Source organism: Mesoplodon densirostris, chromosome 9 (assembly GCF_025265405.1).
Source record: "Mesoplodon densirostris isolate mMesDen1 chromosome 9, mMesDen1 primary haplotype, whole genome shotgun sequence".
Taxonomy (NCBI): Eukaryota; Metazoa; Chordata; class Mammalia; order Artiodactyla; family Ziphiidae; genus Mesoplodon; species Mesoplodon densirostris.
The window spans coordinates 55,336,690-55,352,073 of NC_082669.1; the positions used below are offsets into that span (position 1 = coordinate 55,336,690).

At 32.9% G+C, this 15,384-nt stretch overlaps 1 protein-coding gene across 2 annotated transcripts in view; it reads right to left on the reverse strand.

Moving 5' to 3' along the window:
* Positions 1–15,384, reverse strand: part of CASD1 (CAS1 domain containing 1) — a 63,558-nt gene that overhangs the window by 14,540 nt on the left and 33,634 nt on the right. For both annotated transcript variants that reach the window (XM_060107904.1, XM_060107905.1), the window contains exons 9-14: positions 14,346–14,768; positions 13,216–13,305; positions 7,244–7,363; positions 6,085–6,241; positions 4,636–4,715; positions 2,275–2,376 (exon numbers count right to left, since the gene is read on the reverse strand). In XM_060107904.1, the coding sequence (XP_059963887.1) occupies positions 2,275–2,376; positions 4,636–4,715; positions 6,085–6,241; positions 7,244–7,363; positions 13,216–13,305; positions 14,346–14,768 (972 nt within the window). The remainder of the gene's footprint in view (positions 1–2,274; positions 2,377–4,635; positions 4,716–6,084; positions 6,242–7,243; positions 7,364–13,215; positions 13,306–14,345; positions 14,769–15,384) is intronic.

The following is a 15,384-nucleotide window of genomic DNA, read 5'->3' on the forward strand; positions in this document are numbered from 1 at the left end:
TATCACTTATACATGGAATCTAAAAAAATGGTACAAATGAACTTATTTACAAAGCAGAAATAGAGTCATGGATATAGAAAACAAATTTATGGTTACCATGGGGGAAGCAGGGGAGGGATAAATTGGGAGATTGGGATTGACATATATACACTACTATATATAAAATAGATAACTGGGACTTCCCTGGTGGTGCAGTGGCTAAGAATCCACCTGCCAATGCAGGGGACATGGGTTTGAGCCCTGGTCCGGGAAGATCCCACATGCCATGGAGCAACTAAGCCCATGCGCCACAACTACTGAGCTTGTGCTCTAGAGCCTGTGAGCCACAACTACTGAGCCCACACGCCAAACTACTGAAGCCCATGTGCCTAGAGCCCGTGCTCCGCAGCAAGAGAAGGCACTGCAATGAGAAGCCTGTGCACCGCGACGAAGAGTAGCCCCCACTCGCCCCAACTAGAGAAAGCCCAGGTGCAGCAATGAAGACCCAACGCAGCCAAAAATAAAATAAATTAAATAAAATTTTAAAAATAATAAAAGAGATAACTAATAAGAACCTACTGTATAGCACAGGGAACTCTACTCAATACTCTGTAATGACCTATAAGGGAAAAGAATCTAAAGAGGAGTGGATATATGTATAACTGATTCACTTTGCTGTACAGCAGAAACTAACACAACATTGTAAACCAACTATACTTCAATAAAAATTAAAAAATAAAAATAATGATAAAAACTCTTCTGAAGACACATGATAAAATTTAAATGTACTCAACCAAGATAAAATATATTTTATATTGGTACTTCCAAGCAAATAAAACAGTAACATTACCAAGAGCATACTTTTAAAAAGCAGTATATGCACATAAGAATGAAAAAAAGGTGGATCAGAAAGCACAATAGCTTTCTTTTTTAAAAAAAATTAATTTATTTATTTATTTTTGGCCACATTGGGCCTTCATTGCAACGCGCAGGCTTTCTCTAGTTGTGGCGAGTGGGGGCTACTCTTCATTGCAGTGCGCGGGCTTCTCATTGTGGTGGCTTCTCTTGTTGTGGAGCATGGGCTCTAGGCACACAGGCTTCTGTAGTTGTGGCACACAGGCCTGTGTGGCATGTGGGATCCCGTGCCATGTGGGATCTTCCCAGACCAGGGATGGAACCCATGTCCCCTGCATTGGCAGGCGGATTCTTAACCACTGCGCCACCACGGAAGTCCCAGCTTTCTTTTTTAAATAAACACTTAACATGAGCTATCACAGTAGACTGCTCTAATGAGAAAGTTGAGAATTTAAAATTATTTTATGTCAAGGCTTTAACAAAGCTTTTTATTCACATATGGTTTTGAAATGCAATGTACAATTAGAAAAATAAAGAGAAAAGAATTTTAAAAGTAAATATTTTATTTATTAAGAATAATTGGAGGGCCCGTGAGCCATGGCCGCTGAGCCTGCGCATCCAGAGCCTGTGCTCCGCAATGCGAGAGGCCACAACAGTGAGAGGCCCACGTACCGCAAAAAAAAAAAAAGAATAACTGGAAAGTGCATAGGTATTAGAAACCAGGAATGGCACAGAAAAGGCACTAAGAAAATATGTGTTGAATGAAAAAAGGGAAGAGTAAAAAATGGAAGTTAAAGGGAAAGAGTGAAGAGGGGTAATTAATATTTATTCAGTGTCTATTACTTTCCAAATGCTGTGCTAGATGTTTCACATTTTCTTGGCCAATTAAATCCTAACCAGCCTTCAAGATAAAATTCATGGAATAATCCATGACATTGCTCTCTTTTCTTTGCACACTTCTATTATAAAATCCATACTGCAGAGTTTAGCACTAATTATAAGTAGTAATCCAGAGTTTTGTTTTTTTTTTTTTTTAGTAATCCAGAGTTTTAAACTAGATTATAAGGTTTAGAAGCCTGGTGGTATGTCTTCTTTCTCTAAAATATATCCCTCATAACACCAACATCTAGAGCATATATTGGAGCTTAATAAGTATTGTGTTGAATGGCTGAAGCACATATATGAGAGATCATCTCTAAGTCAAAATTATGACTCAAATAAAGGTCACTTTATAGATAACATTTTTATAGTATTTTCCTACTGATATATGTACATATGCATACCCTTTCTCCACTATAAAAACAGGGGAGGACTGGACTGCTTTGATTTACCAAATCAACATGTTTCCTTATTCCAAAACTAAATAAAAATAGATAAAAATTTTCCAAATTTTTAAAAGTATAATTTGAAATAGCAAAAGATCACTAGGTAAATACATACGTAACGATCTAACCTCCATCTGAACCACCATTCATATACATTGCCTTTCAGTTCGAAACACTTGGACAATGGCCAAAGAGAAAAGATCTTCTCAAATGCACCCTGAGAAGAGGAATCCAGAAAATAAATTAAGATGGTACAAGTGAATACTTGCCTTGCAATTCTATTATAAACTGTCATTTTCTAAAGTTAAGATTATATAAGGATCATTCACAATTTAAAAATTCTACTTAAATATTTCATTTGAAAATGTCATTTCATTTGAAATTCATTTGAAAATAAATATATTCTACTAAAGGCTAATAAAGATGATTTAAAACATTTTTGTTAACTTACTTTCACTGCATATGAAAAGCTACTGAGACTGCAAAATAAAACAAACAAACAAACAAAAAACCCAAGCTGGTAATTGGAAAATTATTCCATTTAAGGTTTTTAATCTAGTATACAAAAGAGTTAATATTTACTGATCAAAACACAAAAATACAAAATACTTCAGCCAACACAGTATCAATAACCTAAAGGATGATGGTTAAAGTTATAGTTTTTCTTTATCTAAATGTCCTTAATAATCTACAATTAACCATTTGAGTTAAAAGAATCCTCTGAATTAGTCACCTTACTCAATCAACCATACTAGCCTTTGAAACAAAGTTTACAATTTTACTCTGGTCGAGTTAGTGAATGTACCCCCTTATTAATCTGACAGCCTGGAAAATCTGGGAATGAAGGGGCAGAAGTCTTGGGTGCATTCCTGCACATTAATGAAGTCTTTCAAAAAAGAGAACAAAAACCTCAATTTCCAGACTAAAGAATGAAGACAACCTCTATTAAGGAAACTCCATTATTAGACATAATGCCACAGCATAAAAAAATGTGTAACATCACAATTTTTAAGAAGGCTAATAAAAATCAAAGCAAAATATGAAAATAGTATTATATTTTAGGTAATACCAAATCTTTAGGTCAAAAGAACTTTATTATTTTTAAAAAATGCAATATTCTCCATTTAACTGCAGAATTTAAAATGCTAATAGCTTATAAAAATAGGTTCTATCAAAGCCTTTGCCTCAGAAAATTAAAGATGATTATTACCAAGACTTGCAATGTAAGGTATATACCTATTATATATTCCTATATTTTATCTATATATATTAGAGATACATGGCCCTGTAGATCATATATCACATATATGATATATTTATAATTTAAAAATTTCTCATTAAAAATTATTTTTTTATGATTAATCATCAAGTATTTAATGAGCACCCATTTTGTGAAAGACACTGGGCTATGTACTTTTTTTTCTTGTCCAGTGGTCAATACTGATCCTAAGCTGGGGAAATCTTCTTAATTCTTTCTATTGAACTGCTGGTCCGCATTCCTTTCTCTCCCTCAGATGAACCAGGGAGTGTTGGGAATTTTAATGAATAATTATCAAGTAATGGGCAGTTACCTGGATATTTCTTTATACATTTGCCTATTCCTTATTATTTTATATATTTCCTGCAAAAAACCTTGGAAGTCAGGCAGAAATAAGTATGCTTTATTTCTAAGTGTAAAAATAAGTAGGAAAGCATATAAAACAAACAAAACAGCTACACACACACACACACACACACACACACACACACACACACACACAATATGCTTATATGGCATTTTTACCTGGCACAGCCAGATACAAGACAGAGAGTGTTGGAGATGGGAGTAAACTACAGAGTATGTCAGAACTATAGGCATTCAAAGTACAATATTTTGTTATAAATATCATGCTGACCAAATAATATGTCTGTCTGATGGACTGACCAGCAGGTAGCAATTTGCCATCCTGCTAAAATAGCTGAGAAAACCTCAACCATCATAATAGGGGGAGATAAGAAAATGACCAAAAGTTTTACTAAGTTAAACGTACTACATATATACAAACCCCTTCACTCTGAAGCTGGTTTTATTAACAGCCAAAATTTTACTCTGTGCAGTTATGGAAAAATCAAGTTACATTTCGGTGCCATGAATAATGCACAAATCAAGTTGCAAATTCTGTCAAGAGAATTTTGATCTTCACTTATAGTAGTGTCTTATAAGAGGCATTCAATAAAAGTTTGATTGATCAAAGTCAACTAAAATGGATTTTGAACAATTGCCAGAGGAAGAGCTTTAAATTGCTCTTACAACAAAAACAGTGGTAACTAAAGTAGATAGGTCTCAAAAGAACCACACTGAGTAGTCAGCTACAGAGTGACACTTTTATTACAGCCATTAAAAAATGAGGCTTAAAAAAAGCTCTGACTTCTCTCATACAGATTTGAACTTTACAATAAAATAGAATGAAATATAAACCAGAAAGACTATACAAACCTGAGAATATGCCAAAAAACATATACATAACAGCAAGAAGGCTAGTTTCAACAGTAAGCCAAAATGCCAGAAACAATTTCCTAAGAGAGAAAATGTTTAATTTACTATGAAATGTAAAGTTACATTAGAAAACACATTAAATGTCTCTATTTAACATATTAATACCCTGCATAGCTCTTAAAAATAATTTAAGGCTGCCTACAGGATACAAAAAATATATCTAAGTAGTATAAATTACAAGTAGGACATGAAGAAAAGGTGGAGGGTCCTTACTAGGAATGAGGCTACAACATTAATCTGATACCCCATATACCTGCTATTTATCCACTATAAATATATTTGAAAGTACCTCCTAGATTCAATTATACTACACATTATTGAAAGTTACAACAAAATTTGGAACAATAGGTTCAATGTAACTCTAACAAACCCTCATGTTTAATATAACTTAGGTAATACTGCTTAAACATTACAGTTCTAAGGAGAGAGCTTAAGAACTCCCTAGTGGACTAATTTAACCATAAGATGTATTTTAACATATGCATATTTTAAATTATGTGTTCACAGTTTATACATACTGATTATCACTTTATTAATATGCTGGGTTTGTGTTGAGGAATGAAACTACAGAGCCTATCCAAAGACACAAATGGACTTTACTGAACCCTTTCCTGAAGAATTATTTGATATTATAATAGAAGTCAACAGAAAATGTTTTTTGATATACAATATTTGGTTGAAAGATTTAAGTTTAATACATTATTAAAGATAAAAAATTTTCTTTTTCCAAAAAAGGGAGGCTTTTATTTTAATGACATGATCTTGAGGGGAAAAAGCATTAAGATAAACGACTGTGACCTCACTTTGAACATTATCAGACCTGGCTATGTGAAATTTGAAGATGACACCTTCTGGGCACTTAGGTTTCCTTAAACAAAAAACAGGTTTATAATAACTGCTTAAAGGGTTGTCTCGAATATAAACTATATTAGTGATTTTTAAGCTTGTTTGACATAATGTTTACTCAAAATCTCAATATATATAAGAAATCAAATAAAGCAGAACTGCCAAGATTTAAGCAGGATGTGTTGCCCTGGAGCCCTGTTTGGCTTTCCTCTCTTCTGGCTCTCTCCATTCTGACTCCAAACGAGATAGTCTGAAAACGGCTGCACTAGTAGATATGTAAAATGGCTTTGAAACTTTAACTTTAAAAAAGAGAAAACACATACAATATAAATGCAAACTATTGTTCTGCACTGTTATACTACTTGAACTACTTAACTGTAAAATTTTAAAAACATAATTTAAGAACAAAATTTCAAAATGTCAATGCTACACATAAATTTAACCTGTCAACATGTCTCAATAAAAATAATAGCCTTTAGCAACTGAAAAGGAACTTACATTGAAAGAATATATTTACTAACGTTAGTAAGAGAGTATATTTACCGTTTGCTTTTTTTTGGATTATCTGTGGCCATAGTGCTAAAGTAACATATATGACCATGAACCATACAGTGACCAAAGGGACAAAGTAATAGAATTGATAAGGCCGATCCATTACTATACATAACACCACTACCAGGAAATTGAGACGAAATAAGACCTATTAAAAAGGAGAAGAGAATGGTTTTCATTCCAGGTATGCATGAAAAGCAGACAGATTCTGACAGAGTATAAATGTTTATTTAAGACTAAAATAATAACTGTACAAGTATGTTTTACTAATCCCTAAAATCACATTTGTTTTAAAATCATTGTAAAGAGTTGAATATAAAATATTTATGCATCATTATATTAACTGAATCCCAGCAAAGCACCAACCTGAGCTGTCCTCTGGCTACAACTGCCATCTTGTTAAATGCAGCAAAAGAATTATAAACCTCCTTCCTAGAGCTACAGTTCATAAACAGAGATTAGATTACCTCAACAAAAGGGTGTCCATTTCATCTCTGTTTGATGCTGATTTACCTCATTTGGTATTAAATTGAACATTTTAATAGATACAAATAATATTACTCAAATTAAAAATTGTCTTTGAAAAACAAAAGTATCTTTGGGACTTTTGTAACAGTCATTTCAGACAGTGTGATGTCAAAGAACACAGAATTTGAGCAGATTAATATTAGAGCTTTATCACTTACAGTGTGACCTTAGGCAAATTATTTAACCTCTCTGAGCCTCAGTGTCTTTGTCTGTAAACATAAAGATCACAACTCAGGGTTGTAATGAAGGGTAAATAAAATAATGTTTACAAACTTCCTAGCACAAGGTAGAAACAAAAAATATTAATCCTCTTCTTAGAGAAAACATAGCATGTTTTAACAATCCCACATAACTGTACATTTTTACAAAACGAAAGTGAATCAGTAATGTTCTCCCTTTTGCTTTTATTATACATTCATCTAAATTCTATTTTTTCATCCCTCAGTAATAAATTATTTATCTTGATTATTAACCATAGAACATGGAAATAACAAAACTTTAAAGTGCTATTTCATAAATTCAAATTATCCATGGCCTTAAAATGGACATATTTATAGTTTCTCCACAGTTAGGCACAAAAGCATGTTGAAATGAAAGAAAACAAGTAACCGTGCATTCCTACCTGACAAACTCTATGGATTCCAAAGTCTCCTTTGATCCAAAAGTATGAGAAATGCCCATACCCTGTCTGAAATAGATACGCAGCAACCAGAACACGAATGTGCATGTACACAGGCAAAAACTGTTGACAAAAATAAACAGGTGAAATACATGCTGACACTAACTATACCTAAATTATCATAACCTGGAGCATCATTATCATTCAGCATTGGCTCAATGAGAAGATTTATTCTAAAAAATAAGCCTTGTAGCAGGGGTTAAAAAAAGTAGACTTTGGAATCAGAGACCTAGATTCAAATTCTGGTTCTGCCACTCATTAGCTATGTGACTTTAAACTTAAATTTGAGTTTCTAAACTGCAAAATGAGACTAACTTCTCCTTCCTCAAAGGGTCTTGTGAGGAATGAATGGGTTAGTAAATGTGAGGCGCTTTGTACATTTCATCCAATTTGAATTAAATATATTATATCCATAATTATTAATCACCATATATATGCTGAATACAAGGTCACTCTGGAGTTCACATTTTCTCAAGAAGATAAAAAACAAAACAAAGGGCTTCCCTGGTGGCGCAGTGGTTAAGAATCCGCCTGCCAATGCAGGGGACGTGGGTTCAAGTCCTGGTCCGGGGAGATCCCACATGCCGCAGAGCAACTAAGCCTGTGCACCACAACTACTGAGCCTGCACCCTAGAGCCCACAAGCCATAACTACTGGGCCCACGAGCCACAACTACTGAATTCCGCATGCCTAGAGCCTGTGCTCTGCAACAAGAGAAGCCACTTCAATGAAAAGCCCGCACACCACAACGAAGAGTAGCCCCCGCTTGCCACAACTAGAGAAAGCCCGCATGCAGCAACAAAGACCCAATGCAGCCAAAAATAAATTAAAAAAAAAATCCTAAAGAATTAAATCCCCCCAAATCCTACATTTTTGGCCCCCCTAAATATACAGAATTTAGACTTGTAAATAAAATCGTCACATGACTACTTAAAATATTTGATTATTTAGCAAAAATTACATTTAAAAAACATATGCAAACATAATTCAGAAATATTATTTCCCTTCTAATCTTATTTTATAAAACAATTTTATTTTACACTCCTGCATCAATGTTTCATCTTTACCATGAGTTTTCAGAGCATCACATCTTCACTTCTGTCTAAGCTGAAAGAAATATAACATATTTCTAATCTATATTTTATGGGAGTCACTGGAAATATTATTTCATTTACAAGTCCTAACTCTCTTAACCTTAGAACACTGTCATGTGTTCTCCCCACCACCTATTAGTCCTTTAGGTGTACAGTCATGATCTCTACAACACAGGTAGTGTACTGCTTTTTAAAATTATCTTTAACAGGCTTGTTTAGTGACATCCAACCTTTGTAATTATAAGGCCATTCTTGTAGGAATAATTACTAAATCTATGTAAACATTTTTTGGCTTCTATTTTATAGACTCACCTGATCACCTCTGTAATTATCCAGCATTAACACTGGTTATGGCCATTTTAGTTTAACATGTCTTCCCTAAGTGATACTTTGTAGGATAAAATAATTGAGCAGATGCCTTAAACAGATTTTATAAGGCCTCGAACATATGCATCTTTTGTATATATCCTCGAATGCATCCTTGAACACATCTTTTTCTTTTCTGAGGGATAACACTTTTTTCTGGAAGGAAAACCCCCTGAATTATAATGTCATAAATTCTTCAACATAGTTTCCACTCTAGCCAAACTGTTAGATTCTCTGTCTCCTAAACTGGTCTTTCTTGTACTTTCCTGTCACCTCTTCTTTGTTTATCTGTTCTTTCTACCCTGGAATGTTCTCCTAACCACGTTTTGTTTATACAAAGCCTATCCTTCTTTAGAGACCTGGTCAAATTTTCCAGTCTTTTACTCTCAGATGAAAGTCATTTCTCCTTTTGAGTTCCTTTAGCACCAACAATCTATATATTAGAGTTTATATTTATTGCTTTTCATCATTAGTTCTTTTTAAATGTCTTATCTCATCATTAGATCAGAAATTTTCAATGAAGGTATAACATATTAGAATCACTGGGATGAAGGTGGGAATACAGTATTGAAATAGCCTCAAAACTTATCTAACCTAAACCTGTATCTTTACCTCATTCTTGAATGCACTCTAAAATATTCCCTTCAAGGGCTTCCCTGGTGGCACAGTGGTTGAGAGTCCGCCTGCTGATGCAGGGGACATGGGTTCGTGCCCCGGTCCGGGAAGATCCCACATGCCGCGGAGCGGCTGGGCCCATGAGCCATGGCCGCTGAGCCTGCACGTCCAGAGCCTGTGCTCCGCAATGGGAGAGGCCACAACAGTGAGAGGCCTGCGTACCGCAAAAAAAAAAAAAAATTCCCTTCAAGTATTTGAGTACTTTTTAATAGCAGAAAACACACAAATTCCCAAGGCAATCCATTCCATTTTCAGATGGTCATTAATTGCTATAAAGTTCCTTTTCATGAAAAGTTGAAATCAAACTCTATGTAAAAGCTACCAAATTAAGCTCTCTAGGGCAGTGCTGTGTGATGAAAATAAAATGTGAGCCCCAGGTAAATTTTTAATGTGGCTGCCAGACATTTAAACAGTTAAATAAGTGAAATTAATTTTAATAAACACATTTTATTTAATTCAATATATCCAAAATATTATCATTCTGACATATACCATGATATTTCATATTTTTTCATACTAATATTTTGAACTTTGTATGCATTTACCGTAATTAATCATACTTAATCTCATATATATTTCACATTTACAGCACATCTCAATTCCGACTAGCTACACTTTAAGTGCTCAATGGCCACGTGTGGCTAGTGGCCACCAAAATGGACAGTCTAACTCTAGAGCCATATGCACACACTTAATCACTTTTACATCTGATAGTTCTATGAATATTTGAAAACAGATGTCAAACCTAGGCTAACCATTCCCAATTACTTGAACCACTCTCCATAACACATGCTTTCGAGTCCCTTCAAGACTGGGTCTGGGCCTACAATGTTGAGACTTGATTATATTTAAACAGTAAATACAACCATTTAAATTGAATTAAACACTATCACAACAATTTGCCAAGTTTCTACCAATGGTGGATTATTACAAATTTCATGTAATACTTCTCCCAACTTTTTAAGATATTTTAAACCAACAGAGAAGTTGCAAGAATAGTACAACAAACAACTATTTACCATGCTGAACTATTTAAAAGTATTTGCAGACCATGTGTCTGCAAATCTAGACCATCATCCCTAAATATCTTAGCAAGTATCACCTAAGAAAGAATAGTTTCCTGTATAGTTTCTTATATTATCATTATAATACCCATGAAATTTAATATAATAGTATCTACTGTATAATCCATATATGAATTTCCTTGATTGTCCCAGTGATATCCCTTATGATTAAAAATTTTTTTTTTGATTTAGGAACCTTGAACCAAGAATCACACATTGCATTTAGTTTTCATTCTGCTTTAGTCTCCTTTAATTCGAATTGTTTTCCTTTTTGTCTTTCAGGAGTCAAGTATTACTTACAACAAAATTTAGTATTAAAAGTGTATTGAGAATCCAATTTCATTAGAATTAATAGGCTGAATGCTGGTTCTCTTCTTTTTCTAGCCCCACAAATTTTCCCTTAAGACCTTTTATTCAGGTCCTTTCATGGAAGTTATTTACAAACTCTCAAAGGAGAAAAAGCCACAGTGGAACACAAAATCATCTACTGTATATACCTAACTTGCTTCACTCTCTGTATTTAATTCACAATATTTTATCCATATCTGATATAAGTTATGTTTAAAAGAATGTTTACACCAACAATTGCAATCTGACAGACCATCTGGATTATTTTAATAATTCTCTGTAATTTTTGACATAGTTTCTATTTTACTATAAAAACATGGCACAACTAAAGTCTGACATATTTTACTCAAAATAAAAAGCATTAAGATTAGGTAATTAAAATACTCATGACCATTAAAAAGTTTTTAATGAGGGTAATCCCACAAATATCCAAGAATCAAGTCCCCCAATACATTATTAACCCATGCTAATAGTGCTTTGCCAGTGTAGATACAGGTAATTTTTAACCACAAAATTCTATATAAATGAACAGGGATATGTTAATTAATCATAACAACTGATATGTTAATGAAAAGTATGTCCTTCCAGAATATAGATGTTTATAAATTGTAACTTAGAATGTATTGGGATATAGTCTAAGATGTATTAGAATGCTAGCTTGGCAAATAATTATAATAGAATGCCAAATTGCTTTCATCCTTTTATGATCCAAATCTTTTCTGGAATCAATGAGTTGAAGAACTGAATCTGCCATTAATTCTTTCCGAATTTTTTTTTTTTTTTTACACAGTACTATTACCCTTTATATGTTAGCAATTAATTATGTCTTAAGTGGCATTTTCTTAAAACAAAACCCTCTCCCCAGCCCCCCTTCAAATTAAACTAATCTTTCTTCATATGTCAGAGATATTTCTATGATTCAATATTCATCTTTACTTTTTAGAAAATCTGCTAAATTTATCCTACAAATTCTGAACTGGGCTTTTGAACTAATTCTTACTATCTTCATCTCTCCTTGCTTTGGATCTCTTTTATTGTCTTGGTTCTTCCACAGTTACCTGAATTCACTAGGTCCCCTTCAGCTGCAGTGTCACAGGAGTTTTACTGTTGTCACAAATATACATATCATAGCCATACAATTTCAGTAAAAATTATACTTCTTCCTCTGCCTTTTGCCCTTCAAATGAGCCATCCATGAAATCGCCAGTAAGTTTTGAAAATGATAAAGAGACTTAATGAAGAATAACATTAGTATTTTCTAATTGTTAGAGATATCTGAAAAACCCTAGTATTATTTATCTTCTTAACTGCTGCAATGGAAATTTCAAAATACTCCTTTCTGGGCAACACTCCCCTACTATCTCAATTTAACATTGACTCAATGTTAAATGGAATCACTGATTCTATGTTAAGTTACTGTTTATAGACGTGTGCTTTATATAAGCAAATAAAGCAATAAAAACCAGTTCAGTAGTTCCCAAATTATGAAAGAATTTGTTAAATTTTTAAAACATACTTTACAGAAATCAGTTTGCACCTTCCCTATAAAAACTTGTGTGAAAGTGGTTATTAGATACCTAGGTTTACTCTTAAAAGCTTGTTTTAAATGTATGCAGCTGTAATGTTACAATTCTGAACGCATTTTTTCTACCCCTACCAAAGCCAAGATGTCTCCATATCATGAGAATACAAAGTCTAAAAGACATAAAAAGACACCTACGGCTAAGGGAAAAATGATTTTGTCCAGGTACAGAGGGCACTAGATGAGCAAAGGAAGGGTCCTCCATCTCATGGAAGTGGTAATACTTATGAAGTATGGCACATAATACATGGTCAACAACAGCAGACCATCGGTATCTGAGTACTCTGAATACTGGGGCAAGAGAGTTCTAAGTTTTTAAACTTTAAAAATATAAAAATGGTTGGTCAAACTTCCTAACATACAGTGAAGGATAGAATATAAAATATAATCATCTAATTTGATTTCTTTTAATAGTAACTTGCCTATTCTAAATCCTTTGCAATTAAGTATCATCTAGAAAGTTTCTTGATAACTTTAGTTGTTCAGCAGAAGGACATGAAACAATACCCTTAGATTATTAGCTGTTCCTACTACCTTAAAATTAAGGCAAAGTAAATACAAATTATTGCTTTATCTTTTAAAAAATAATTATTTTGCTTTTAAGACTATACATTCTCAAAGAGTCAGATGGTAGGAGAAAAATGGGAAGACAGAAAAATTGGGTGGGAAATAAGAAGGGTCTCCAAATGGTAGAGAATATAAAACACAAAAGAACTGGTGCCCTTAAGGAAGCATTAAAGTGACATTATTTCCTATATTTTCAGAACTTAAATTCAAAATACTTACTGTACTTGCTCCAGAGATATGATAAATCAAAATCACAAGTTGCATCCAGCCTTTCCATTCATCTGTTTGTTCTCTATTTAACACTTTAGTCTGTGTAAAAGAATCAACATTTGTTTTAAAATTCATCATGAAGCTATTATTTGGACAGTATACATTAAATATGTTAACATTTTTCTCATAGGATATAAAAGCTAATGCTTCTTTCAAAAGAACCTTGGGGGAAAATCAGTTAAAGATTGTCATTTTATTTCTTGATAAAAGAGATAATAAAACTAAAGTATAATATGAATTTGAAAATGAATATAAAAGAGACTTTAAATATTTAAGTTGATACTTATGGTTTTATATTAAGATTACTTTTAAACTATGACAGATGTGTTTGTAAATCTAAAAAAATGGCATTTAATAATTTTCTTTAAGAAAATTTTAGAATTTCAGTTAGAAAAGATCTTACAGTTCTTTTATACTTTATTGTGAAAAAAATCTCCCTTATTATACTTTATTTTCTCTAGAATATTCCCACTGGAAATGAAGAACTGATTAATCATCCTCATATGAAAGATATCTTACAATAGAATTTATTAATTCAAATAAATCATGACTTATAAAGGAGTTATATTAATATTCTGAGCAATTACAGCAATACTAAAATAGGAATTCAGAATATTGTGAACAGTGCCCACATTATTATGTAAGTTCTAATTTATGTGTACATGTCTGACTATATAAACATATAAATGTAACAAGTGTTTATTAGTATAATTATATGTTTTTAACTTATAAATGATAATAGTATCTCATGTTTGAAGACCATTACAAAATTGGGAGCACCTCAACTTTCTCCATCCTCAAGCAGGCAAAATGACACCAAGTCATGATATCTTTTTCACAGGTCATTATTTTCCAACTTTTCAACAATCTTTATGAAACTATGAACTTTCTCCAAACTGTTTCAAAAAAGCAACAGTTAAGAGTCCACTAAGTGAAGTACAGCTGCAGTATTCCTTCATCCTCTTCTATATATGTAAATGTTTGTATATTATGGCATGATAAATGATATTATTTCTTTAATCTACACTTTGTAATGAGATGAAAAGGATAACATGAACTAAAAAGAAAATGACTCTTACCTCCTTAGTATTTTCATTGTAAAATACTCCCAAAACCAAGATGTAGATAATTGGAATAAAGAAAGTTGAGTGTGTATAAAATTTGTTTTCCTTCATAAATAGATTTGCACGGTCACACATATAGAAATAAGCCATGATCAGGCCAAGTTTGCAGAAAGACTGTAAAAGTATTCCTAATGGAGACACAGGGGGATTGATAATATTTTTCTTTTCTTCTCCACTTTCCAAATCAGTACAAGGCTTATTCTTCCGATGAGCATTATGATGAATTATATAAAAAATTAAATATCCAATAATAGATAAAGTGAAAAAACAAGCAGCTAGCTTCTGTAGGAGAGTAAGAGGAGGCCGAGGTTGACAACAGGAACCATCTATAGGCTTCAAAATCCTATTGCAATACACGTTCATAAGAATCATTGCACTCTGTGAACAAATCAAGTTATTTCGTTATTATCTTGTCAGTAATGTATTTCCCATTAGATTTTCTCCTGTGAATACTACCGTTTTAGCACTGAAACCAAAATGCTTTTGTACTTTTTGCTACCATTTCCCAAACATTCATGTAAATAATGGTATTCCTTCAATCTGTAAATAACTACTTCAGGGTTTTTCCAACTTCTTGGGTTATTAACCATAATGAAAAATTCATTTTATAATGTGACTCAGAACACATATATGGGAAACAATACCTATCCTTACTACTTGGAATGCATCTGACATTTTTCCATTCTATTCTTTAAAAAAAGAAAAAAATGCTGATTTCATGGCTGTTAATGGGCTGTGACCTTTGGTTACAAAAATACTGACAGATGTCAAGGACCAAAGAAATTTAATTAGCAGATTTTCAATACAAAAGATACCAAGATACTTAAGATAGAGTCCCAGTCTTTAGATGTGAAAAAAGAATATAAAATAACTGCCACCAAAAATAATTAATTCTTAGCTAACAGTATTTATAATATGCCCTTCATTTGGTTTACAGTTTATGGACCACTTAGGATTCAACAGTTTTAAGGTTTCTAATTTTAAATAAGGTGTA